This window comes from Babylonia areolata, chromosome 4, assembly GCF_041734735.1.
Source record: "Babylonia areolata isolate BAREFJ2019XMU chromosome 4, ASM4173473v1, whole genome shotgun sequence".
Lineage (NCBI taxonomy): Eukaryota > Metazoa > Mollusca > Gastropoda > Neogastropoda > Buccinidae > Babylonia > Babylonia areolata.
Window position 1 is genome coordinate 29501344 of NC_134879.1, and position 27500 is coordinate 29528843.

At 41.2% G+C, this 27500-nt stretch overlaps 1 protein-coding gene and 1 long non-coding RNA gene across 3 annotated transcripts in view; both read left to right on the forward strand.

The window, feature by feature from the left end:
* The first annotated feature begins 1340 nt into the window (after positions 1 to 1340).
* LOC143281035 (uncharacterized) lies at positions 1341 to 17753 on the forward strand. Of its 2 annotated transcripts, none has more exons than XM_076585939.1 (10): positions 1341 to 1607; positions 2441 to 2583; positions 3685 to 3832; positions 5776 to 6102; positions 6750 to 7004; positions 8350 to 8394; positions 9217 to 9264; positions 11208 to 11252; positions 12737 to 12785; positions 13491 to 17753. In XM_076585939.1, exons 1-9 carry the CDS (start codon positions 1358 to 1360, stop codon positions 12757 to 12759), a joined length of 1284 nt encoding a protein of 427 aa, XP_076442054.1. In that variant the 5' UTR covers positions 1341 to 1357; the 3' UTR covers positions 12760 to 12785; positions 13491 to 17753. The 2 variants fall into 2 exon arrangements, with proteins under 2 accessions (XP_076442054.1, XP_076442053.1); XM_076585938.1 differs by having other exon boundaries at positions 13494 to 17753.
* A 3702-nt stretch (positions 17754 to 21455) lies between these two features.
* Positions 21456 to 27500, forward strand: part of LOC143281644 (uncharacterized) — a 6751-nt gene continuing 706 nt past the window's right edge. Inside the window, exons 1-2 of the long non-coding RNA XR_013055150.1 lie at positions 21456 to 22049; positions 25214 to 25561. This is a non-coding gene — a long non-coding RNA (uncharacterized LOC143281644). The remainder of the gene's footprint in view (positions 22050 to 25213; positions 25562 to 27500) is intronic.

A 27500-nucleotide genomic window follows, 5' to 3' on the forward strand; every position in this document is an offset into this window, starting at 1 on the left:
GGGGGAATAGTGCATAACAAGATACGAACATAAATCGAAAATCATACACAAACACAAATACAGTAGAAATTAGGATACACACAAGTGCATATCAATATAAAACTTGTGCATACTCACACATGCACGCACTGCACACACACACACACACACACACACACACACACACACACACACACACACACACACACACACACACACACACACACACACACACATGTTTGAACAGAAGCTGCATATTACATGTGGATCGGGCTGATGACTAGATCTTCAGGTAGATGATTGCTGGTTGCACAATTCTATTTATCACACTGGATTTGTTCGAGAGACAGGGCATTGACTGCTTTGGGGAAAAAGCTATTGGCGAAGCGATTGGTTTTCGTCCTTATACTTCTATACCGTCGACCAGAGGGGAGCATCTCGAAAATCCCAAAAGCTGGATGTAATTCGTCCTGGCTGATTGATTTTGTTTTTTTTTTTTTTTTTGAGTAGCCGCTTACACTATATGTCTTCTAGAGAAGGTAGATCAGCCCCGGTAATCTTGGTGGCAGTTTTTACGATTCTGTTTAGGGCTGCAACTTCTGCCTTGGAAATGTATCCGTACCAAACAGTAATAGCGAAGGTTAAACAGTAATAGAGAAGGTTAAACAGTAATAGTTAATAACATTCTATACCCTTTTTGAGGTACTCTATGATCTTCTATCTGAGTTATTTTCAACCAACGTTGAATACATTTAACCACGGAAATAAAACAAATGATAGGACATTTGGCTGTTTCTTCATATACCAAAATCATTGGGTGCTTCCGGTGACACTGAACAATTTCTTTAAAGCATACAGGTTGATTTTTTCACGACATACAGCATTAGATTCGAGACCCCATATTTCAACTCCATATTGTCTCACAGACTGAATATGAATCAAACAGCTTTAAAAACAAAGTTGCAGAATCATTGTTTAGCAATGGTAATTTCTTTATTATGCACAATAATGCATTTTTAACTGTGCTAACGAGATCTTTACAGGCACAGGCAGGCAAAACTCAAACGTGTCGAAAATTATAATATATTGCAAAAATGCAAAGATAGAGACACAAAGAGGGAACAGAAACAAGGAAAAAAGGATTGATCGATTGATTGATAAGTTGATTGACTGACTGCTGGGGTTTTTTTTGGGGGGAGGGGTGGAGGTGGGCGCAGTTATTGTCTTTCTTTTCTTTTCTTTTTTAAAATTTTTTGCTTTGCCTTTCCTTTCTTTCCTTTCAGGTCACGAGTGTAGAGACTACCGTGGATTCACAGTTGACGATGTTCCGTTGTCCTTGACCTGCCCAGTGTCTTCTCGATCTGACTCCCCAATACTCATGGAGTGGTTCGTGACACCTTACGGAAACCAAGAACCTCTGTTGATAGGAACATGTTTTATCGAGTATGGGACAAGATGTGAGACAACAATGGCGAACTATTATTACGTGCTCATGCACGGACAGCACACTAGCGAGCTCATCATCAAACAACACCACCTGGATGCTGCAACTGTGATGTGCTCGGAAAGTGTGTGGAATGGAGAGAGATATGTGAAGTCAAGCAGGTTTTGCAAAATAAGTGCTCGATGTACGTATACCACCACATCCATGTATGTGTGTGTGTGTGTGTGTGTGTGTGTGTGTGTGTGTGTGTGTGTGTGTGTGTGTGTGTGTGTGTGTGTGTGTGTGTGTGTGTGTGTGTTGCTGTTGTTGTTGTTGTTGTTGTTGTTGTTGTGTCAGCGTATGCATGAATGTATGCAGCTATATAGGTGTGTGAGTATGTATGCATGTGTCTGTTTGTTTGTCCAATTATCTATCATTCATTCTGTATTTTCATTTGTTTGTCAATCAGTCATTACTGGCTTATGTCTATCTGCTTCTCTGAAAAACGAAAGAATGATAAATCAAACCACTTCTTCTACAAATGTTTTCCACATGCTTTCTCCATTGACCCCACTCCCCCCCCCCTTAAAAAAAAGAAAAAAAAAAAAAAAAAAAAAAAAGGAGAGACACATGCCGACACAAATCCACATAAATACAGAACGTTTTGTCCATATTTTTTTCACGTTTATGAGCGAATTCTTTTCATGATTTTTAACCCTTGACGTGTTCAGAATTGTGTGGACATTTTGTTGTTATCATTGTTGTTGTTGTTGTATAGCTCCAGTGTGTAACGTTTTCTCTGGTGTGTGTGTGTGTGTGTGTGTGTGTGTGTGTGTGTGTGTGTGTGTGTGTGCCTCGCTGCCTTAGCTCCTCTGTCCCCAGCCCCCATCCTACTCTCCCACCCGTTCCATTCTCATCCTTTTTTGTTTCTCTCTCTCTCCAATTTTCTTTCCATTCCGTATAGACTTGTTTCTCTTACATAAAGCATAATACTGTGTGCAAAGTGTCAACTTTCCATCCTATTCTTCTTGGACACAGATCCTGCCGATAAAGTACGAAACTGTAGAGTACAGTTCAATGTCGACATGACTGTCTCTGGGTCCTGCGAAGTGGACACAATATCCATCGATGATCTCCCGTATGTCTGCTTTTGGCAACATGTGCCTTCCTGGGATCTGAAGGTATTATATCTTTGAGGTTCCTGGCTCCTGTGTCTTACTTATCCTTTTTTTCTGCCGCCATACTTGTCCCTGAAGACATTTGAAGGAGACTGTCTGATTAAAACATACTGGTTCGTTAGTTGGTTGATTGGCTGGCTGGTTGACGCTTTGAATGGTTGATTGATTGGTTGGCTGGTTGACATTTTGAATGGTTGGTTGGCTAATTGTTTGATCTGCATGTTGATTCGTTCCTTCTTGTCGTTTTATTTTCTGTTATGTTTTTAGTCGTTCTTTCTTTATTATTTCCCTCCTTTCAACCGGAAATGTTTATTCATTTCACATCACTTAATATGAATTTCACTCAACTGAATAATATTAGTTTTTAAACATGATAGATACCAGCCATACATCCATCAAGACCGCAGATTCATTGGAATCTCCCATTAATGAAGGTCACATCAAAACCAGTCTCCAAACAGATTGTTTTCATGTACGTGCAGGTATTCCATTTGTATTCTTCTGAATTTTTGTGTTTAGTTTTCTTCTCTTTTTTCCTTTCTTGTTTGCCTTTTTGTTGCCACTATATTTATAAAATATCGAATAGAAAGTTAAAAAAGAAAAAAAAGAAGAAGACCATTTTCATGTACGTGCAACAGTCCTAACTAATAACCGTGTGGATGATTAAAAAACCCAAAAAAAACCAACACTGTTATTTCTGCGTTCAGTATGTTTACTTGTGTCATCGAGAACAAACACTATTCACATCAGTGTTGATGAAACAGGTTCTGTCCTCCGAGGACTTGGAATATATCTCTGCAAGGCAGTAACCACCCCCACCCCCCTCACGGTCAGTTTTCAGGAAAAAAACACAAAGTGGTGTTTTTAATTCTGAGAACCAGAAGATTCAGAATTATAACATGTGTCTGTGCGTGTGAGTGTTAGTGTGCGTGTGTGTATGTATGCAAGTGTGTGTGTGTGTGTGTGTGTGTGTGTGTGTGTGTGCGTGTGTGTGTGTGTGTGTGTGTGTGTGTGTGTGTGAATCAATCCTGTTATTATATCTAACGTTGTGATTCAGAATTGGGTTCCTTAGTTGAATCCTCTCACTCTCTCTGTCTCTCTCAGACCGCGCTCCACTGGGGAAAACACGGTGGTTTCAACTGCACCTTTACCAGTCGCTATAGAGTGCACAGTGCTGGTGGCAATTGGGGATTCTTTCGTCTCTCTGTTTATAGTGGACATGGCTGGATGGTGGCCATGGACATCCCTGTAGGTAAGTGAGTGTGGTAGGGGAAAGACGTGCTGTAGTCTCTCTCTGCCTCTGTCTGTCGGTCTGTCTGACTTTCCCTTTCTATCACACACACACACACACACACACACACACACACACACACACACACACACACACATATATATATATATATATATACACGCACACACACACACACACACACACACACACACACACACACACACACACACACACACACACATATATATGTGTGTGTGTGTGGGTGTGTGTGTGTATGTGTGTGTGTGTGTGTGTGTGTGTGTGTGTGTGTGTGTGTGTGTTGTGTGTGTGGAAAAAGAGAGAACGAGAAGCAGAAGGAGAGAGAAAACGACAGAGACACAGGTACAAACAGACAAGACAACAAGAAAACCCACAGTGAACCAGTGACAGACGGTTTGTGTTTGTCTTGGGTTGTTTGATTTTTTTTTTTTTTTTTTTTTTTTGTTCTTTATAAATTTCCTTCTTTTGAATTTCTGTATGCGTTGGCGTGACAACCAACCAAGCAGACATGTTCCCAGAGAGTAGTTGCAGGACACTGCTAGGTTTGTTCTGTTTTTCATTGGTTGGTAAATTGCTCTCTATCCTTCTTCGTTCGTGGGCTGCAACTCCCATGTTCACTCATGTGTGCTCGAGTAGGCTTTTACGCGTATGCCGTTTACACCTCCCCCTTCCCTTTATAGGCAGCCATACTCCGTTTTCGGGGGTGTGAATGCTGGGTATGTTCTTGTTTCCATAACCCACCGAACGCTCACGTGGATTACAGGACCTTTAACGTGCGTATTTGTTCTTCTGCTTGCGTATACACACGCAGGGGGTTCAGGCACAAGCAGGTCTGCACGTATATTGACCTGGGAGCTCGGAAAAATCTCCACCCTTTACCCAGGTTGAAAGACCAACGCTTTAACCACTCGGCTATTGCACTCATCTTTTCTATCCAACCCTGGCCCTCTGCAGTTTTGACACATTCTCTACCTGGTATCTGTGTGAACATCACGAAGCATGAGGATGAATGCGGCTGTAAATCATAAAAGGAATGACACACTCATCTGATTAAAACCTTAGAGAAAGAAATTAGAGAAACATTCGATTGTATTTGGATGATTGATTTATGCACGTATGCATGTTTTAATAGCTTGAAGAAGACAATAAAGTATTTCTAATTGAATTGAATTGAAGTATGCGCTAGAGACGCTCGGACTTACTCGCTCATAATTTAACACAGCGTTCCCAGCACAATCAGAAAACACCGATCACTTTGAATGAATGGTTGATCGACTGAATGCGTAACTGACTGGTTGTTATATTCTTTGGACATTTTAGTTGTTGGGTAGGAAAGCATGTGTGCATTTAGAAGGCTGGTTAGTTGGTTGGTGTGTGTGTGTTGTTTTATTCGTGCGTTCATTCATTCACTCATTGATTAGTCCTATTATTCATTCTTTTAGGAGGAAGGTGGTAGAATGGCTAAGACGCTCAGCTGCCAATGCAGAGAGTCCGTGAGGGTGTGGGTTCGAATCCCGCTCTCGCCCTTTCTCCCAAGTTTGACTGGAATATCAAACTGAGCGCTTAGTCCTTCGGATGAGACGATAAACCGAAGTCCCGTCTGCAGCACGCACATGGCGCACTGGAAAAGAACCCATGGCAACGAGAGCGTTGTCGTCTGGCCAAAATTATGTAAAAAGTAATCCACTTTGATGATACACAAATATAACAGCATGCTCGCAAGGCCTGACAAGTGCGTTGGGTTATGCTGCTGTCAGGCATCTGCCTAGCAGATGTGGTGTAGTGTGTATTATGGATTAATTTTGTTCGAACGCAGTGAAGCCTCCTTGAGAAACTGAAACTGAAACTCATTCATTCTTTCATTTATTCTTCCATTCATCCATTCATTCTTCCATTCATTCGTTCACTTTGTGCCTGTGCCGCAGATCCGCCAGATTTTACCACCATGATAGAAGGGGCGGAAGACGGAATCCTCACAGCCCAGGAAAATACACCGTTCACCATCACCTGCACAGCCACAAGGGGCAACAGGAAAATCCGGCCAGGGCAAATCAGCCTGTCTTGTGAGGGAACCGAAACTAAGGAGGTCGGAAATTTCAGTCCAGCGAACGACGTTTGGGGAAAGACGTTTTCCATCACTCCGAAGTACACCACGCACAATGGAATCGTTTGCAAATGTCATGTCGCTGTCTGGACAAGCAATGTAGTTTCCTTTGGCAAGGAAACTTATGTGACTGTGATGGAAGAACAAGGTAAATGATCACTGTTAACACACACACACACACACACACACACACACACACACACACACACACACACACACACACACACACACACACACACACACAGAGAGAGTATTGTATGACTGCTGTGCAAATCAATAGATGTTTTTTTGTTGTTGTTTTTTTCAGTTGTTTTTTCGTCTTCGATCCGTCATTTTATTATCATCATTTTTCTTTGAACAGCGTCTTCAGTTTTGGAGAGAGAAAAACACAAACATCTCCAGCGCAGTCATATGATCTTAGGGTCGCTTTGAGAAACTGTCACAGACATTAAAACATACTATCGTGGATCATTTGTGACGTGGAGAAAAAACATTATTATATGCTTTATCTCTCTCCCTGCTTCCCCGAAATCTCACTTAATCTTTCTTTCTTTCTCTCTGTATGTCTCTCTTTCTGTCTCGCTCTCTCTGTGTCTCTCTATCTCTAATCTCTGTCTCTCTCTCTTTCTCTATCTCTCTTTCTCTGTCTGTCTGTCTGTCTCTCTGAGTCTCTGTCTGTCTGTCAGTCAGTCTCTCTCGCTTTCTTTCTTTTTTTCTTTCTCTCTCTCTCTCTCCCTCTCTTTCTCCATCTCTGTCACAAGAAACCAGGATTTCAGTGCAACATTCAAACAACAGATCCTAAGACTCCAAAGACCACACCCCCTTCAGTCACCCCACTGACCACCTCAAAAGGAACTTGGCGATCAACGACGTCCTCTCCCACCGACAACTCAAAGGGGACGACGACGACGACCAATACTGACCATGATGATGACGACAACGACGATGATAGTCTGCCTATTGCTGTCATCGCTGGTGGAGGCGGAGGAGGCCTGATCATCATCATCGTCGTCATCGTGGTCATTGACATCGTCGTGAAACGACGAAGAGGTTAGTTAATGGTGATCGATTTTGACCATAGCGTTTGTATGAGAGATATTCGCGTTTAGCGCACGCGCGCGCATGTGTGTGTGTGTGTGTGTGTGTGTGTGTGTGTGTGTGTGTGTGTGTGTGTGTGTGTGTGTGTGTGTGTGTGTGTGTCTGTGTCTGTGTCTCTGTTTGTGTGTGTGTATGTGTGTGTGTGTGTGTGTGTGTGTGTGTCTGTGCCTGTGTGTCTGTGTGTCTCTGTTTGTGTGTGTGTGTGTGTGTATGTATGTGTGTGTGTGTGTGTGTGTGTGTGTGTGTGTGTGTGTGTGTGTGTGTGTGTGTGTGTGTGTGTGTGTGTGTAGTATTAGTCTTCAGTTTAACGTCTTCCACTTTAAGTGATATTAGACGGGGAAAAAAAAAGAAAAAGAAAGGGGCGTGTGGGGCGTGGGGGGCGGGGCATGGTGATGGGAACACAATTGGGTAGAGGGTGAAGAATGGTGTGTGTGTGTATGTGTGTGTGCGCGTGAGCGTGCATGTGTGTGTGTGGTGGGGGAAAGATACAGAGCATTGGAAAAAAATAGAACATTAAAAGGGAGACATAGACATATAGAAGGAAACGCTAACATCAAACAACTATGACGACTGTAACAAATGTCCTATTGGACTATGCAGCAAACCTTCTGCAATAGCAGATAACATCTTGAAATTGTCAAAAATACTTTCCCAAAAATGTTCCGAGAAGTTTGGTAAAAAGGATTTCAGACTCTGACATCCAAAGAGTACGTGTTTGCTAGAAATAGATTCTCCACGTATGAATTTAACATATTTGCTGAACATTGTCATAAAAGCGTTCAGCTTTATCATGTTCGATAATGCCTGAATTTGCCTTAATCTGATTAAATTACTGACTGTATTTGATTGATTGATAGATTCCGGTTGTTGAGTATTATTTATACTTTTATCTAAAACTTTGCCATTTTGCTGGTATACTTCCCTGACTTTGCTCTACAATGCATTAAATATGATGTCGTTTTAACTCTTTTGGGGAAGTTGTTTTCAGATGTAATTCTTACTTCCTCTGGTGTAAAAATTTCAGTTGTTGAGCTTCTCAATACGTATTTAGCACATGCCAGGTTTCGGTATTCATCCAAAGGTAATTCTCCTATTTCTTTGTATATTCGGAGGGTTGATGCGTGGAAAGGTACGCCAAAGGCAAGTGTATGTGTGTGTGTGTGTGTGTGTGTGTGTGTGTGTGTGTGTGTGTGTGTGTGTGTGTGTGTGTGTGTGTGTGTGTGCGTGTATGGATGTGTGTGTGTGTGTGTGTGTGTGTGTGTGTGTGTGTGTGTGTGTGTGTGTGTGTGTGTTCCAGATTCACAGGAAACGTATGCCAGAACTGTTCATGTGAGAGGTGACGGTAAGTGAACTGGGTGCCATCAAATTCCGATTTCAGAGAATGTAAGATCACTTCTTCTTTCTTCATCTGCTTTCGTGGGCTGCAACTTCCACGTTTACTGGTATATACAAGTGGGCGTTTACAAGAACAACTGGTTTTTATCCCGTTACGCAGTCAGCCATACTGGTAGGTGTGCAGGCTCGGCGTGTTCTCGTTTCCATAACCCATCGAACGCTGACATGGATTACAGGATCTTTAACGTGCATTTTTGACCTGCTGCGCGAGTATACACACGAAGGGTATTTAGGCATTGCAGGTCTTCACATATGTTGACCTGGAAGATCGGGGGAAAAAAAATGCCACCCTTAACCCGCCAGGTGCGCCGGAACCGGGGATCGAACTCAAGAAACTCCGGCGAGAATCCAGCGTTGTGACCATTCGGCCGCCACTACCTGTCCTTAGATTATTTGATAATAAGACTATCATTTACCGTCTTGCTTGTCTACCTGTCTATCCATCCATCCTTCTACCTGTCTACCTATCTATGTATCTATGTACCTATCTATCTGTCTGTCTGTATGCCTGTCTGCATATCTGTCTGTGCCAGCGTCTCTTGACTGTGTCTCTGATCTCTTTCCTCCGCAAGCCCCTTTCTCTTTCTCTGTCCACATGTATGTATGTATGTATGTATGTATGTATGTATGTATGTATGTATGGTCCTCTCCTTCCACCCACCTCCCTTCATCTATCTTTAACATTTGCCACCAATCACATGATATCACCTGATACTCCTGAACGATTAAATTTTTTTATTTTATTATTATTATTATTTTTTTTTTACAGATCATGCCTACGCAGTGGCGTTCTTCCGACCACAGGCAATCAACAGAGGTCTGTACCAAACATGAACATACTGTGTCCAATTCTTTTTTATCTTTTTTTTATAGAAAAGAAACTGTATTGCGAAAGTTAATAGAATCATTTTGTTATGCTACTCCACTCGTGTGCGCCTTTGCTCATTTGTGTGTGTGTGTGTGCGTGCGTCCGTGTGTGTGTGCGTGTGTGTATGTGTGTGTGTGTGTGTGTGTGTGTGTGTGTGTGAGTGTGTGTGATTTGTAATGGCAACTGGTGGTTTGTTGCCTTACTTGGTAAGACCGCTCAGGCGCCATTGCCAACAAAACAACGAGATGTTTACACCATCAATGTTATCAGTCTGAAACAATTACAAGAAATGTAACCACTACAGTTTCGATCACTTTGAAAAAAACAAAAGGAAAACATTCTTTGAAAAGGAGAATGCTCGCAATTGGCTTGTAAATAGAAAATGTATTGATTGATTAACAGTGGGAAATAAATCATGATATCTATCCTAAAGATAGTTTACTTAAAAGAAATGAAAGTGTCATATACGAAGAAATGTGACAGCTGTGTAGACGAGGCAAAAACTTCTTCTGGAAGTGTCCTTCTGTTGTAAACACATTATGGACTAAGATAAGTTGTTATCATTAGCTAAACTGGGCAAAACCCAACTAAAATTGTCTTAAAGAGAAGTGTTCCTTGATATGCAAAAGAATGTGATGACTAAAGACGGAAAACAACAAAAACATTAAGAAAAAACAACAACAACAACAAAACACACACACACACACGCGCGCACGCACGCACGCACACCGCTAATCACGTGATTTTGACTGGTACAATGTGCGCAAGTACAGCGTACAAAGCTAATGCGATAAGTGTTAGAAATATTTTTCGATCACCATCATGATGCAATCACTTAAAAAGTATATGACCTGGATTAGTTGACTGTTTAACGTTGCTGTGAGCACACTTATGCACGCGTACGCACTCACGCATAGACGCACGCGCGCGCGCGCACACACACACACACACACACACACATACACACACACACACACGCACACACACACACACACACACACACACACACACACACACACACACACACCCCAACAAACACACACCACAAGTCATACAGGGATGACGGGAGGGGGGATGCGGAGAAGGAGAGAAAGGGAGGGAGAAAGAGAGGGGGGAGGGAGAAAGAGAAACAGAGAGAGAGAGAGGGAGAGAGAGAGAAGGAGAGAGGGAGAGAGAGAGAGAAAGATAAAGAGGGGGAGAAAGAGAGAGAGAGAGAGTGGGAGGGGGAGGAAGGGGGACGGGAAGTGGGGGGGGTGGGGCGACGTGCGGATGGATGTTAAAGGTCAAAAGGACTGTTTACGACGAAAAGAACGGGAAAAGAAAACTTTTCACACCGCAACCCACACCAGAGCAATCATAAGCACAGACAGAAATGATCACTGGTTATACTCGCTAGCAGTGCCAAGCAGCAACACATCAGAGCATCATTAAACCCAGGAAAATGTATACAGTCATCGAACGTTCTTAGATCTGTTGCCCAAGACAAAATGGAACAATTGTTGCGCCAAGCAACAGGGAAAAATTGAGCGAAATATAATAGTCAAGGCGGATATGAGTAAAGAATATATATATATATATTATAATAATAATAATTTTTTTTTTTTAAGAAAGTGGGGAAAGACGAGAATGGAGGAAAAAATGTATTTGATATAAGAAAAGGGTTCAGTATCTTGTAATAATTATGATCCTCATACGTTTCTCACAATCATCAGCTGTGATCAAGAAGTCCCAACAAGTATCATTACTCTTGCAGACCTTCATAGCTCAGTTGCTCTCATAGTAACCAAATTTTGAAACCTAAACGAGTAACAGTGTGTGTGTGTGTGTGTGTGTGTGTGTGTGTGTGTGTGTGTGTGTGTGTGTGTGTGTGCGTGCGCGCGCGTGTGTTCCAGATCCACAGGAAAACAATCCCAGAGCTGCTGATATGAGAGAGGACGGTAGGTGAATTGTATGTCATTTGTTTCCGAGTTCAGAAACTGTGAGATAATTTCTTGCTCTTTCTTCAGCTGCGTTCGTGGGCTGCAACTCCCACGTTGACTCATACACTATATGTATAAGCGGACTTTACGTGAATAACCGTTTTTACCCCGCTACGTAGTCAGCCAATCTCGGGAGTAGGTGTATGCTGGGTATGGTTTTGTTTTCCATATTCAGAACACAACGCTGATATACACTGCATGATTTTTTAACGTGCGTTTTCCATCTTCTGCATGCGCATAACAAAAGGCAACCAGACACTAGCAGGTCTGCATTTAGGTTGACCTGGAGGATCGGAAAAAAACTTCTGCCCTTTACCCACCAGGTGTACTGAAAACGAGGATCGAACTCAGGACACTCGTGCAAAACTCCAGCGCTCTGATCATTGATTCACCACACCCGTCGTAAGATAATGACTATCTGTTTCCGTCTTGTTTGTCTGCCCATCCATCCATCCATCCATCTATCTATCTATCTATCTATCTATCTATCTATCTATCTATCTATCTATCTTTTCATCCATCCATCCATCCACCTATCTATCTATTTATTTATCTATCTATCCATCCATCTATCTATGATCTATGTTACTGTCTCTTGACTATGTCTCTAAATCCTGTCTCGTCAGCCCATATATATATATATATATATATATATATATATATATATTGTCTGGTTTGCCTGCTTCATCTATTCAGTCCCTTCAGCGCATACAAAACTCTGCTGCCCGACTCGTCCTCAGAAAGAAAACATCTGAGCACATCCCTCCTCTTTTGCAACATCTCCACTGGCTCCCTGTCTCACACAGAATAAAGTACAAGATCAGCACTATATGTTATAAATGTATTCACAAATCAGCCCCTTCCTATCTCTGTGACTGCCTTCACCCCTACACTCCATCTCGCTCACTACGATCAGCTTCGGATCCACTCTTTTTACGCGTACCCAGATTCAAGCTATCGACTGTTGGCCGCCGTTCTTTCTCTGTCTCTGGACCTTGCAACTAGAATGAACTTCCTCTTTCGCTTCGTCAAGTCTCCACACTCAGCTCTTTCAAGTCTGGCCTTAAAACCCACCTCTTCCCAAAATAGCCTCCCTTCCCTACCTCTTCCTTTTCCAGTTTTAGAATTATGCATGCGTGTGAATGACTGGTGCGAAAGCGCTTTGATTTGTCTCTGCTCAAGATTCAGCGCTATATAAATACCATTATATATATATATATATATATATATATATATATATATGTGTGTGTGTGTGTGTGTGTGTGTGTGTGTGCATATATATATATATATATATATATATATATATATATATATATATATATATGCCTCTCCTTTCATTCACCTCCCTCTCCCTCTCTGTCACATTTGTCACATATCACATAATACTTCTGAATGATTTTTTTAAGATTTATTTTCATTTTTATTTATTTATTTATTTACAGATGATGGCTACGTGGTGATGTAATTTCAGGGCAGTTGAAACCACGAGAGGTCTGTATCAAGCATGAAAAATAACACCCGTAACCCAAAGAAAAGAAACAATATCACAAAACTGATCAAAGTCATTCTCTCACACCACTCTATTCGTGTGTGCAAACCTGAACTCTTTCCGCACTTGCATAACATTACTTGCAGCGCTATGTTGGTAGTGAGAGTGAGCGGATAAAATAACAAAAAAACAAAACAGTAAATATTAGATTTAGAGGTTTTATTTCTGCCAGATTTTATGAGTTATTCTTTTACTAAGTTTCTGTCATTTCTGTAAGGGCATGTTGCTTTTCCTTGTAAGACTGCGCATGTGACATAGCGAGAAATAGCGAGATGTTTATATACTAACATCGGTATCAGTTTGAAACAATTACAAGAAATGTAACTACTATAGTGTCGATGAGCTTTGAGAAACACAGGAAAACATTCTTTGTAAAGAAGAGTAATGAGTTTCAAGGCTTGTGACTAGAAAACGTATTTCATGTAAAAAAAAAAAAAAAAAAAAAGGTTCAGTATCTTGTAATATGTACCTGATATGGTTTTCATAATCGTCAAATGGGACCAAGAAGTCCCGGTAAACATCATTACACATGCACATCTTCATAACTGTGTTACTCTCATAGAAACAGTGTGCGTGTGTGTGTGTGTGTGTGTGTGTGTGTGTGTGTGTGTGTGTGTGTGTGTGTGTGTGTGTGTGTGTGTTGTCAGCAGGAACATACACCCGATGCAGATCTTGATGAAGAGAACCATGCTCATAATTTCGACACAGATTCATTCAGCGAGCCGGCCAATCATCCTGTTCCTGACTGCAATCATGCTATCATTAAGATTTAGAAGAAAAAAAAGAAAAGAAAAGAAAAGAAAAAAAAACTGTTGCGTCAACAGGCGTTTCACCTCCAGAATGCGAAGTGCATGAAGTACATTCGTTGTGTCTGTTCCCTGTGCACAATAACACAGTATTATACATGTGCATTTTGACAGAGTTTATAAATGGTGTCAACACCTGTTAATTAAAATAAAATGATCAAGAATAGGGAAACAACTTTTTTTTCCGCTATTTTAGTTTCAGCTTCAGTTTTGTTATCACTAATGCTCGTCTCTGTATTCGTTATGTGCTCAGTTGTAGCCTACAATCCGTGTAAAATGCAAGGCATGGTTCTGTTTTGGTACTTTGGAACAAAGGTTTTTTCAAGAAATGTGAGCATGACGTCTCCCGCTGGCGAAAACAAAGTGAGTGCGAAGGCGAAACAAGTATGAGTGAGCAGGCGAAACAAGTATGAGTGAGAAGGCGAAACAAGTATGAGTGCGAAGGCGAAACAAGTATGAGTGCGAAGGCGAAACAAGTATGAGTGCGAAGGCGAAACAAGTATGAGTGAGCAGGCGAAACAAGTATGAGTGCGAAGGCGAAACAAGTATGAGTGAGCAGGCGAAACAAGTATGAGTGCGAAGGCGAAACAAGTATGAGTGAGCAGGCGAAACAAGTATGAGTGAGCAGGCGAAACAAGTATGAGTGCGAAGGCGAAACAAGTATGAGTGAGCAGGCGAAACAAGTATGAGTGAGTGAAACGACCCTTTTGACACGAAGACGGAAATGGAGGGGGTTGGGTTCGGAGAACAAACCCACTTACTTATCCCTCTTCGCTCCAGCTGGAAAATAAGGTATCAACAAATCTTCTCCGGTCATTTCGGTCTGGAGTGAGCCAGCTGATTTTGTTCCAGGTCTTGCATGCTGTTTCCATTTTCATCTTCAACAGTTCTCCTCCCTGTGATGTGTTCAATGGTCTGCCTCCCTATCTTTTCCCTGGTGATGCCCATCTGAGGGCAGTTTACGGGTGGCTGGTTTTATTCGTCCTCAGGACGTGGCACAGCCACACCCACCGTCTCTGTTTCACTTCTTCAGTCTTTCCACTTGAAGTTTCACGTCAACCACAATGTTGTTGATACCTGAGCGTCTGTCCACTTCTTTGCTGGTGCCATGCTGTTCCAGTGAAGTCTGAGAATACGGCGGAGACATCGTCCTACAAAGCCTCTAAGCCGGCTTTCAGTTTTCTTGTTCGTTCTTCAGGTTTCCGCGGAGGACTGAACAGCCATTTGATTAGTATATATTTTGTTATAGTTTCGTTTCGATCTACAAGACTGGTGATTTCCAGGTGTTCTACAGTCTGTTGAAGGCCTGTTCTGCAAAACCGACTTTGATGGAGACTTCCTTCTTCACGCTGTTCTCAGCTGGGATGTTACTGCGAAGATACCTGAAGTCCTGAACTCCCTCCAGCTCAACACCATGTATATTTGCTTTCTTTGTTCTCTTGTTCTTGGCTTTCATCACCTTGGTCCTGTCAGGATGGGACCCGATGCTTCATGCTGTCTGGTCGACCCTGTCTTGTTGTCTTGTCTTCAGTGTCTTTTTGGGTGTATAAGAGTAAGGCGGTATCATCCGGAAAGTCATCTAGCCGGTCTGCCGATCCCCATACCAGCCCTCTTGGTTGTTCTTCTGTGGCTCCTCTCACAAGAGAAGGGAGGAGATCACGCAGCCCTGTCTGATTCCCTTCTTCACATGAAACCACTCGCGTTTTGCAGAACAAGGCGTACGCGAAACATGTGGCTCCTGGAAAAAAAAGGAAAGAAAGAAAGACCGATAAATGTGTCGTAATAAAGAGTAGAACAACACAATACAACCCAGTCCAGTCCAGTCCAGACCAGTCCAGTCCAGTCCAGTCCAATCCAATCCAATCCAATCCAGTCCAGTATAATCCAATCCAGTCCAATCCAATCCAGTCCAATCCAGTCAAACCCAAACTAACACAGTCCAGTCTAGGCTAGTCCAGTCCAATCCAACCCAGTCTAGTCCAATCCAATCCAATCCAGCACAGTCCAGTCCAATCCAGTCCAATCCAATCCAATCCAGTCCAGTCCAGTCCAATCCAGTCCAGTCCAGTCCAGTCCAATCCAATCCAATCCAGTCCAGTCCAGTCCAATCCAGTCCAGTCCAATCCAATCCAATCCAATCCAGTCCAATCCAATCCAGTCCAATCCAATCCAGTCCAACCCAAACTAACTCAGTCCAGTCTAGGCTAGTCCAGTCCAATCCAACCCAGTCTAGTCCAATCCAATCCAATCCAATCCAGTCCAATCCAGTCCAACCCAAACTAACACAGTCCAGTCCAATCCAACCCAATCTAGTCCAGTCCAATCCAACCTAACACAGTTCAGTCCAATCCAACCCAGTCTCGTCCAGTCCAATCCAATCCAGCACAGTCCAGTCTGTTCCAGTCCAATCCAATCCAATCCAGTCCAACCCAATCCAATCCAATCCAACCCAGTCCAGTCCAATACAATACAATACAATGCAATACAATACAATACAATACAATACAATGCAATACAATACAATACAATGCAATGCAATACAATACAATACAATACAATACAATGCAATACAATACAATACAATACAATAACGGAGTAAAGGTGCCTCTCTGAAGGACACAACACCATGCCGAGACGGGGCCTGGAACCCTGTCCGTGTGAAATGACAGTGCTTGAATTTATCAACAGTGACTGTACAGAGTAAAGTATAAAGTGGTGTATGTATTTGAACAGTTTGGCGATTTTGTTGTTTGTTGTATGCCCCGGTGAAGAAATAACAATTGACTCTCCACTCTCTCTACTTTAGATTTAAGGTGAACCGTGTTAACAAGTGCATGTATTTGAGCAATTTGATGATTTTTTGTATGCTTGGATGAAGGGATATCTGACTCTTTGAAAATACCGTGTAAACTTGTGTATATAATTTCTATTTGAGTAATTTGATTATTTTTTTAATGCCCGGGTGAAGAGATAATAACCGACTGTATCTGTTTTTAAAGATGACTGGTTTTGGGGTGACAGGTGAAAGTATAATGTTATTTCCGTTTTCTACAGATTTGTTTGTAATATAATTCGTTTTTTTTCCCTACGTAATAAATGGGGTCTAAATCACAGGACAAAAACAACACTGCAACGCAGTACTCTTTTTAGCCATCTTCTTATGTACAGTGAACATTCCTGCTTGCGAGTTTATTTTGACTATATGGACATTAAAGTTGACATTGTAGACTGGTGTCAATATCTTAATAATTTGAAGATTTTTAAAACTTGTAAACTGGTGTATGTATTTGAGCAATTTGATGATGTGTTTGTGTACTCTGGAGAAGGGATGAGAACTGAATATCTGCTGTAACTTGAAGGAGAAGGAAGTAAACCGGTGTCTGCATTTGACCATTTGATCATTTTGATGATGATTTCTGTATGCCTGCATGAAGAGGTGGTACAATTTATTTTCCTTGTCTGCTGCTTCATTTGCCACAGTTGTGGTTCGTTCCCACCGAACACAATGACAGTGAAATACAGAGCAGTACAGCACAACACAGTTATACAGCGCACAGCACAGCGGAAATCTACACAATGAAACTTCACACAACGTAACACGACACTCCCACAGCACACAAATGTAGACACTCTGTGCTTCAGAGTCAACATGAGTATGCCACGGTACGCCAGTATTTACACTGACATGTGACTTACCTTTCGGAAAGAAACCATTTTAGGATGCCTCTGATATTACTATGCATTCGTCAGTCTTTACACATGTGACTCTCCTCAAGGAAAGATACACTTCATAGGATGTCTCCGATATTGTGCATATAACTATCGTCTCTTTTTCTTCTTGATCAAGATCTTTTTTTTTCATTCCAGATTTCCTCTTCTTTTAGACATATCGGTTAATTAATTCCCTGTCGATATTCGGCCTATGTTACTGGACCCCATCAGCCACGTCTTGTATGTTTCTACCTGCTATGACAATATGACAATCTTCTGTTGTATTCCATTGCATTTTTGTACGTTCCGTTACATTTTTTTTTAAAGTTCTTTCAGCTTGAAACCTTTTATTTTTGTTTTCTTCTTTTTGTACTAATAAAATTGGAAATTAATCACCATGTATTGTGGTGTGTGTGTGTGTGTGTGTGTGTGTGTGTGTGTGTGTGTGTGTGTGTGTGTGTGTGTGCGCGCGTGTTTTTGTGTTTGTTTCTGTGTGTCTGTGTCTGTGTTTGCGTGGCGTTGTGTTTATTTGAGAGTTTGTGCACGTTAGCGCGAATGTGGAAATCTATCTGTCATCATACATTTTCATATTTTGATACACAATTATAAAAGAAACACACACACACACACACACACACACACACACACACACACATGACACGTCGAATATCACTCAAAGTGAAAAGACGTTAAATGTGTGTGTGTGTGTGTGTGTGTGTGTGTGTGTGTGTGCGTGCGTGCGTGCGTGCGTGCGTGTGTGTGTGTGTGTGCGTGTGTGTGTGTGTGTGTTTCTTTTAATTTAACGTATTTTCCCTTTGAGTGATATTAGATGTGTCATGTGTGTGTGTGTGTGTGTGTGTGTGTGTGTGTGTGTGTGTGTGTGTGTGTGTGTTTGGGTGGTGGAGGTGTGGCTGGGGATGGTCGTTAAAGGGGACATACACAGAAAGGATAAAGTAGAATAATGGGATCAACAATCCGTAAATATTAGTGTTACAGCAATTAACAACACGAGCAACTACAAAAATGAAATTAAATGTCTGTAGGTCACATCAAAGAAACACTCTCTTTGGACTATGTAACAGGGATTTATCAATTTCAAACAACAATGAATGGTTAGATGATGGTTCTGAAAAAAAACCCAACAACGAAAAACCCACGAAATTTACATGACAGTGGAAGCAACCTGACAATCCTTTGACACTGAAATTGAATGTGATATCTTGAAATCAGTTCACCACATACACAATAAAAGATTTTGCTACATTTTGTCCGGATATCATTCAGTCTTATGCGAGACACCAAAATGATTGCCAGTTAGTAATAGTGTGATGGGAAATCCATCATTGTTGTTGTGTAATTTCAATCGTAATCCCCTTTTCCTTTGAGTATGAAATCCTATTATCAGAAATAGCTTGACATCTGCTCCATATTGAAGGCTCGAGCAGTCTGCAACATTCTGAAACTGACTGGTGGATAAGTATTTCAAATGTATTCTCTATTCTTTGGGCACCTTTTTTTTTTTTTTTTTTTTTTTTTTTTGCTGCTTTGTCGGTCATTCGATTTCCTTTTATACCAATGTGAGAGTCTGTCCAGCAACGTTCTGTGATTGTGTTTTTGCTGATAGAATGCGTAATAAATAATTTGTTGAATAAAAAGATCAGGTCGATTTTTTTTTTTAAAATATCAAATGATTCTAAAGCATGTAACACTGATTTTGAGTAAAAGAAGAAAATGTGTGTGTGTGTGTGTGTGTGTGTGTGTGTGTGTGTGTGTGTGTGTGTGTGTGTGTGTGTGTGTGTGTGTGTGTGTGTGTGTGTGTGTATGTGTGTGTGTGTGTGTGTGTGTGTGTGTGTGTGTGTGTGTGTGTGTGTGTGTGTGTGTGTGTTTAGCAGGACGATTACTCATAGCTTACATTCAATGTATCGGTTTTTCCAACGGGTTTGTATTTACGCAACACGGACAGAGAAAGTGTGTGATGGTGTGATAGTGTGTGTGTGTGTGTGTGTGTGTGTGTGTGTGTGTGTGTGTGTGTGTGTGTGTGTGTGTGTGTGTGTGTGTGTGTGTGTGTGTCTGTATCTGTGTGTGTGTCTGTGGGTCTGTGGGTCTGTGGGTCTGTGTCTGTGTGTCTGTGTGTGTGTACGTGTGTGCCTGTGCAAATACGGAATGAACGAGGAAGATGACTCATCGCGAAAAGTGAAAGTGTCGGTTATTCCAACGGATTCGTGTTTCCGCAGCACTGAAGGATCAAGTGGGATGTTGATGATGGGGAGTTGGTCGACGAGGAAGGGGGATGGAGGGGTGGGGGAGAGGGGCCTGGGGAGGGGAACAAGCAATGGTGTGATTACATGTAAATGGGGTTAGTTTGGGAAAATGGATATGTACACTAAAACTGAAAAAAAACAACGACATTCGTTTACTACTACGTTTACTACTACTACTACTACTACATTACTTTTGATACTACTACAACAACAACTACAACAACTACAATATTACTTTTACTGCTACTACAACAACTGCAAAAATATTGAAAGCAAAAACAAAACGGAAGATATGTAGAAAACTGAGTTTTGTGTTGAATGCATCTGATTTCAGTCACAAGCGTAGATATGAAGAAACGCTGTTTGTCTGTTTGTATGTCTGTCCTCACTGTTTCTGTGTCTGTTCCTCTGTTTTTGTCTGTTTGTTTCATATTCTCTGTCTGTCTGTCTCTGTCTCTGTCTCTGTCTCTCTCTCCATTCACATGAATAGGTTCAAAAGGCGAACTGTATACGAATGTTAAGCTTTTCATGCATTTTGTTTCTCTTTGAAAGATCTACAGCCAATATGGACAACAGAAATTCTGAACATCTCTTTCCTTGCTTACTATTGTCACTTAAACTCTCTCTCTCTCTCTCTCTCTCTCATCTTTCCTCTCCGTCACACACACACACTCACACAATACAACATAATTCAACACAGAGCAAACACAGACAGACACACACACACACAGACACACAAAAACAAACACTCACTCAAGCACTCATTCACGCAGACGTACTGGGGTTAGATTTAAAAAAAAAAAAAATTAAACAGATGAAAAAGAAGACATGATCAGCAAGCTTACAAAAACTGTTTCATAACCACATTAAGTTTTGGACAAAAACTGTTTCATAACCACATTAAGTTTTGGACAAAAACTGTTTCATAACCACATTAAGTTTTGGACAAAAAATGTTTCATAACCACATTAAGTTTTGGACAAAAACTGTTTCATAACCACATTAAGTTTTGGACAAAAACTGTTTCATAACCACATTAAGTTTTGGACAAAAAAAACTGTTTCATAACCACATTAAGTTTTGGACAAAAACTGTTTCATAACCACATTAAGTTTTGGAGAGAAAAAATGTTTAGAGCAGAACAAAACAACAACAACAACAACAAAACAATTTTGTGTACGCCGGGGTGAAACCAGTCTGAATCGCTGTGCGTGGGTTGCAACAGGACACACTGCATGGCATTGGTTCCTCATTTCTGCTGTACATCCCCGTTGTACTGTGCTCATGCCGGAGTGTTTCTTGTTCAGCTCTTGGCCACGGCGGTTCATGTAAAGAATCATTTCCAAATGGATGAATAAGATGCATTGTATTGTATTGTATTGTATCGTATTGTATCGTATTGTATTGTATTGTATACGACGGGAAAAAAAACCCGAAAAAATCACTGAGAAAGGAGGGAAAAAATAAATGAAGAAGAAAGTTCCTTAAAACCCACCTCTTCCCAAAATAACCTCCCTTTCCTGCCCCTTCCTTGTCATCAGTTTATCCAGTTTCAGAGTTATGCACGCGTGTGAAAGTGCTTTGATTTGTCTCTGTACAAGATCCAGCGCTAAAATTATAAGTATCATCATCATCATCATCATCATCATCATTATTATTATTATTATTTTTTTATTTATTATTATTATTATATTATTATCATTATTATTACTAAATTGAAGAGGGGAGGAAAAAACAACAACCACACCAACACACAAGCAGCAAGAAGACACCGTAGACGGAAAACAGGCCTCTAATGATTTATTTCGAAAACAGTGTGTGATAATTAGTCATCTTCCTGGTGACGAGATGCAGTCTGCCTTCAGTTGTAGTACGTACATTAGTGTGTGATTGTTGATGCTTCTCTCACAGTTCGTTTGACAACACCACCCACTCAAGTCATATACACAGCTTGAGATGGCGACTACAAAATATGAGTGAGTGGTGCAGGACAGAAAGAAGAGTATGCTGGAGATGAGAAAGTGATATGAGGAAATGAGTATCGAAGAAGAAGAAATAAATAAGGAGAAAAAAAAGTCGATGTGTGTGAACAGTTCAGATGAAAGAGAGGAAAATGGAACCGTGTTTCTCTGTGTGTGCTGAATTTGGGAACGAAAAAGATTCTGTCCTCATCGAAACAGCGGAGAGATTCTGAAGGATCATGTTTGCTTAAATAAAACATCAGAAACAATTATACTGAGGTGCAGTTCTGGACACAGGTGGTTAGTGAGACCAGTGGAAACAATGACAAAGACAGAGGACGCTGTGTGAGTTAGGTGTCAGGTCATTGAACAGACTTGACAGACAGTGCCAGTGACAATGAGGCACACGAAGGTTGTTGTGTTTCTTCATCTGTTGAGCGTTTGGCAAGTACATGCTGATGAACGTGGTAAGTACCAAAATGTCTTTCCTTTTTTTTCCATTTCGTCCCTTTCTTCTTTCTTCATTTCGTCCCTTTCTTCTTTCTTCATTTCCTTCCTTCGTCTCTGTCTGTCTGTCTTTGATCTCTGTCTCTATTCATGCCACTACGTCTCTGTCTCTTGGTCTGTCTCTCTGTCTCCCTTTCTCCCTCTTGTCAGTCTTTGTCTGTCTGTCCATCTACGTTTTTCGCTCTCTCGTAATCCCTTTCTCTTCCATCTATAGATTCATTGTTTATTTGGTTATGTGATTTCTTACTTATTCCTTTTGTTTACTTAACTATTGGTTTATAAATGTATCTACATACCTATCTTTTTCTGTATTGCTTTCTATCCTTTTCTTCTTCTTATTTTTTCCAAGCACACTCATATACACTCGTACACACTCACACAAACGCATACACACACACGTGCGCGCTCGCCCTGCGCCCACGCACGCACACACACACACACACACACACACACACACACACACACACACACACACACACACACACACACACACACACACACTCTGTCTCTCTGTCTCTCTCACAGACACACAGACACAGACACGCAGCCCCCCACACACACGCACGCACACACACACACACACACACACACACACACACCAGCACACTCTCTCACGCATGCGTTTGAGAGACCAGTAAGTTGTGTAGATGAGTGAGTCAGTGATCTAACTAGCTAGCCAGACGCTCAGTCACTTAACCAGTCTCTGCGTCAGTCAGACTGATGAGCCCGGAAAAGACGATAATATGGGAGGCAAAGCGAACGATTATAATAATACTGACCAGCGTTTGGTGTGTGGGGGGGTAGGGGGATGGGGTGGGGAGGGTTGGAGGTGCGGAGGTGTTTGTGCGCGTGTGTGTGTGTGCTTGTGTTTTATATGTATGCGTGCGTGCGAGCGTGAGGGAGGTAGCAAGCCAGAGAGAGGCAGAGACAGAGAGATATATAGTCTATTCATATAGGCCATGCTCAAGTCGAACATTCAAAGTCTTCATTCTGTGACACATACACTTCTTCTTTTGAGTGCTTTATAGAGATAAAGAGCGAACTTCTTAACTTTTTTTCTCCATTTGTTGATGACATTAATACTCTAAGTCTAAACAAGCTAGGGTGTTGACAGTGTTTAACTGGAATCAACTGTTCCCTAAGATCTCTCAATACTGGACAACACAGCACAAAGTAAACTTCGTCTTCTTTAGATTCTTGACAAATGGACAAATAAAATTTTTGGCACTTGATAGTCGATACCGATAATAATTTCAATAACACTCAGTCTAAACTTGTCATCGTGTACTTCAGATGTCACCAAGTTTAATTGACATATAAACTGGCATATCATAAAATGTATGACAAGCCATTCGATACAAATCAAATCTGTCGCTATTCTGAATATGGGACTTCCAATTTTGCCATCTACATTTAATCAATCTTCAACGAAATACATAAATGAATTCGCTGATATCTTCGACACCTTGGTTCAACCACACAAAAACAAAACATTACTCGCAAAGTTTAATTCTCACATCAAATACCCAATACCGCTTGCCTCTAGAATAGAATAGAATATGTCTGTATTACCAAGTGTACCGGGGTCACAAGGAATAATAAGTTGGGGGGGGGGGGGGGGGGGGGGGGGGAGATAGTACATATCAAGATACGAACATGAAAATCATACACAAACACAGATACAGTAAAAATTAGGACACATACAAGTGCATATCAATATAAAACTTGTGCATACTCACTCATGCACGCACTGCACACACACACACACACACACACACACACACACACACACACACACACACACACACACACACACACACACACACACACACACACACACACACACACACACGTTTGAACAAAAGCTGCATGTTACATGTGGATCGGGCTGATGACTAGATCTTCAGGTAGATGGTTGCTGGTTGCACAATTCTATTTGTCACACTGGATTTGTTCGAGAGACAGGGCATTGACTACTTTGGGGAAAACGCCATTGGCGAAGCGATTGGTTTTCGTCCTTATACTTCTGTACCGTCGACCAGAGGGGAGCATCTCGAAAATCCCCAAAGCTGGGTGTGATTCGTCCTGGCTGATTGATTTTGTTTTTTTTTTGAGTTGCCACTTACACTATATGTCTTCTAGAGAAGGTAGATCAGCCCCGGTAATCTTGGTGGCAGTTTTTACGATTCTGTTTAGGGCTGCAACTTCTGCCTTGGAAATGTTTCCGTACCAAACAGTAATAGCGAAGGTTAAACAGTAATAGCTAATAACATTCTATACCCTTTTTGAGGTACTCTGATCTTCTATCTGAGTTATTTTCAACCAATATTGAATACATTTAACCACGGAAATAAAACAAACGATAGGACATTTGGCTGTTTCATCATATACCAAATCATTGGGGGCTTCCGGTGACACTGAGCAATTTCTTTAACCCTTTCACCGTCAGTCAATTCAGAGTACAAAATTCCCTTGTGGTATAAACACAGAAAAGACAGCGGCTAAGAATAGCTGGGGATTCCCCCTGCGATGTATAGAAACTATGGTCTATCCTACCAAAGAACATTAAGAGCAGAAGGTTCATGGATAACAGACCAATGAATGGTCACCTGTCAGTGACATGGGCCCTCTACCACGCCTGTGCATAAATGCGAGCTTGGCGGTGAAAGGGTTAAAGCATACAGGTTGATTTTTTCACGACATACAGCATTAGATTCGAGACCCCATATTTCAACTCCATATTGTCTCACAGACTGAATATGAATCAAACAGCTTTCAAAACAAAGTTGCAGAATCATTGTTTAGCAATGGTAATTTCTTTATTATGCACAATAATGCATTTTTTACTGTGCTAACGAGATCTATACAGGCACAGGCAAAACTCAAACGTGTCGAAAATTATAATATATTGCAAAAATGCAAAGATAGAGACACAAAGAGGGAAACAGAAACAAGGAAAAAAGGATTGATCGATTGATTGATAAGTTGATTGACTGACTGCTGGGGTTTTTTTTGGGGGGAGGGGTGGAGGTGGGCGCAGTTATTGTCTTTCTTTTCTTTTCTTTTTTAAAATTTTTTTGCTTTGCCTTTCCTTTCTTTCTCATTTTCCTTTCTTTCCTTTCAGGTCACGAGTGTAGAGTCGACCGTGGATTCACAGCAGACGATGTTCCGTTGTCCTTGACCTGCCCAGTGTCTTCTCGATCTGACTCCCCAATACTCATGGAGTGGTTCATGACACCTTACGAAAACCAAGAACCTATGTTGATAGGAAATTGTTCAATCAGGTTTGGGACAAAATGTGAGACAACAATGGCGAACTATTATGACGTGCTCATGCACGGACGGCACACTAGCGAGCTCATCATCAAACAACACCACCTGGATGCTGCAACTGTGAAGTGCTCGGAAAGAGTGTGGAATGGAGAGAGATATGTATTGAAGTCAAGCAGGTTTTGCAAAATAAGTGCTCGATGTACGTATGCCACCACATCCATGTGTGTGTGTGTGTGTGTGTGTGTGTGTGTGTGTGTGTGTGTGTGTGTGTGTGTGTGTGTGTGTGTGTGTGTGTGTGTGTGTGTGTGTTGTTGTTGTTGTTGTTGTGTGTCAGCGTATGCATGAATGTATGCAGCTATATAGGTGTGTATGTATGCATGTGTCTGTTTGTTTGTCCAATTATCTATCATTCATTCTGTATTTTCATTTGTTTTTCAATCAGTCATTACTGGCTTATGTCTATCTGCTTCTCTGAAAATCGAACGAATGATAAATCAAACCACTTCTTCTACAAATGTTTTCCACATGCTTTCTCCATTGACCCCACTCCCACTCCCCCACCCCTTAAAAAAAAAAGAAAAAAAAAAAAAAAAGAGGAGAGACACCGGCCGACACAAATCCACATAATACAGAACGTTTGTTCCATATTTCTTCACGTTTATGAGCGAATTTTTTTTCATGATTTTTAACGCTTGACGTGTTCAGAATTGTGTGGACTCACACATGCACGCACTGCACACACACACACACACACACACACACACACACACACACACACACACACACACACGCGCACACACACACACACACACACACACACACACACACACACACACATGTTTGAACAAAAGCTGCATATTACATGTGGATCGGGCTGATGACTAGATCTTCAGGTAGATGATTGCTGGTTGCACAATTCTATTTATCACACTGGATTTGTTCGAGAGACAGGGCATTGACTGCTTTGGGGAAAACGCCATTGGCGAAGCGATTGGTTTTCGTCCTTATACTTCTATACCGTCGACCAGAGGGGAGCATCTCGAAAATCCCAAAAGCTGGATGTAATTCGTCCTGGCTGATTGATTTTTTTTTTTTTTTTTTTTTTTTTTTTTTTTAAGTAGCCGCTTACACTATATGTCTTCTAGAGAAGGTAGATCAGCCCCGGTAATCTTGGTGGCAGTTTTTACGATTCTGTTTAGTGCTGCAACTTCTGCCTTGGAAATGTATCCGTACCAAACAGTAATAGCGAAGGTTAAACAGTAATAGAGAAGGTTAAACAGTAATAGTTAATAACATTCTATACCCTTTTTGAGGTACTCTATGATCTTCTATCTGAGTTATTTTCAACCAACATTGAATACATTTAACCACGGAAATAAAACAAATGATAGGACATTTGGCTGTTTCATCATATACCAAATCACTGGGGGCTTCCGGTGACACTGAGCAATTTCTTTAAAGCATACAGGTTGATTTTTTCACGACATACAGCATTAGATTCGAGACCCGATATTTCAACTCCATATTGTCTCACAGACTGAATATGAATCAAACAGCTTTAAAAACAAAGTTGCAGAATCATTGTTTAGCAATGGTAATTTCTTTATTATGCACAATAATGCATTTGTTACTGTGCTAACGAGATCTTTACAAGCAAAGGCAAAACTCAAAAGTGTCGAAAATTATAATATATTGCAAAAATGCAAAGATAGAGACACAAAGAGGGAACAGAAACAAGGAAAAAAGGATTGATCGACTGATTGATAAGTTGATTGACTGACTGCTGGTTTTTTTGGTTTGTTGTTGTTGTTGTTGTTTGTTGTTTTTTTTTTGGGGGGGGAGGGGTGGAGATGGGGGCAGTTATTGAAGTCAAGCAGCTTTTGCAAAATAAGTGCTCGATGTACGTATACCACCACATCCATGTGTGTGTGTGTGTGTGTGTGTGTGTGTGTGTGTGTGTGTGTGTGTGTGTGTGTGTGTGTGTGTGTGTGTGTGTGTTGCTGTTGTTGTTGTGTGTCAGCGTATGCATGAATGTATGCAGCTATATAGGTGTGTGAGTATGTATGCATGTGTCTGTTTGTTTGTCCAATTATCTATCATTCATTCTGTATTTTCATTTGTTTGTCAATCAGTCATTA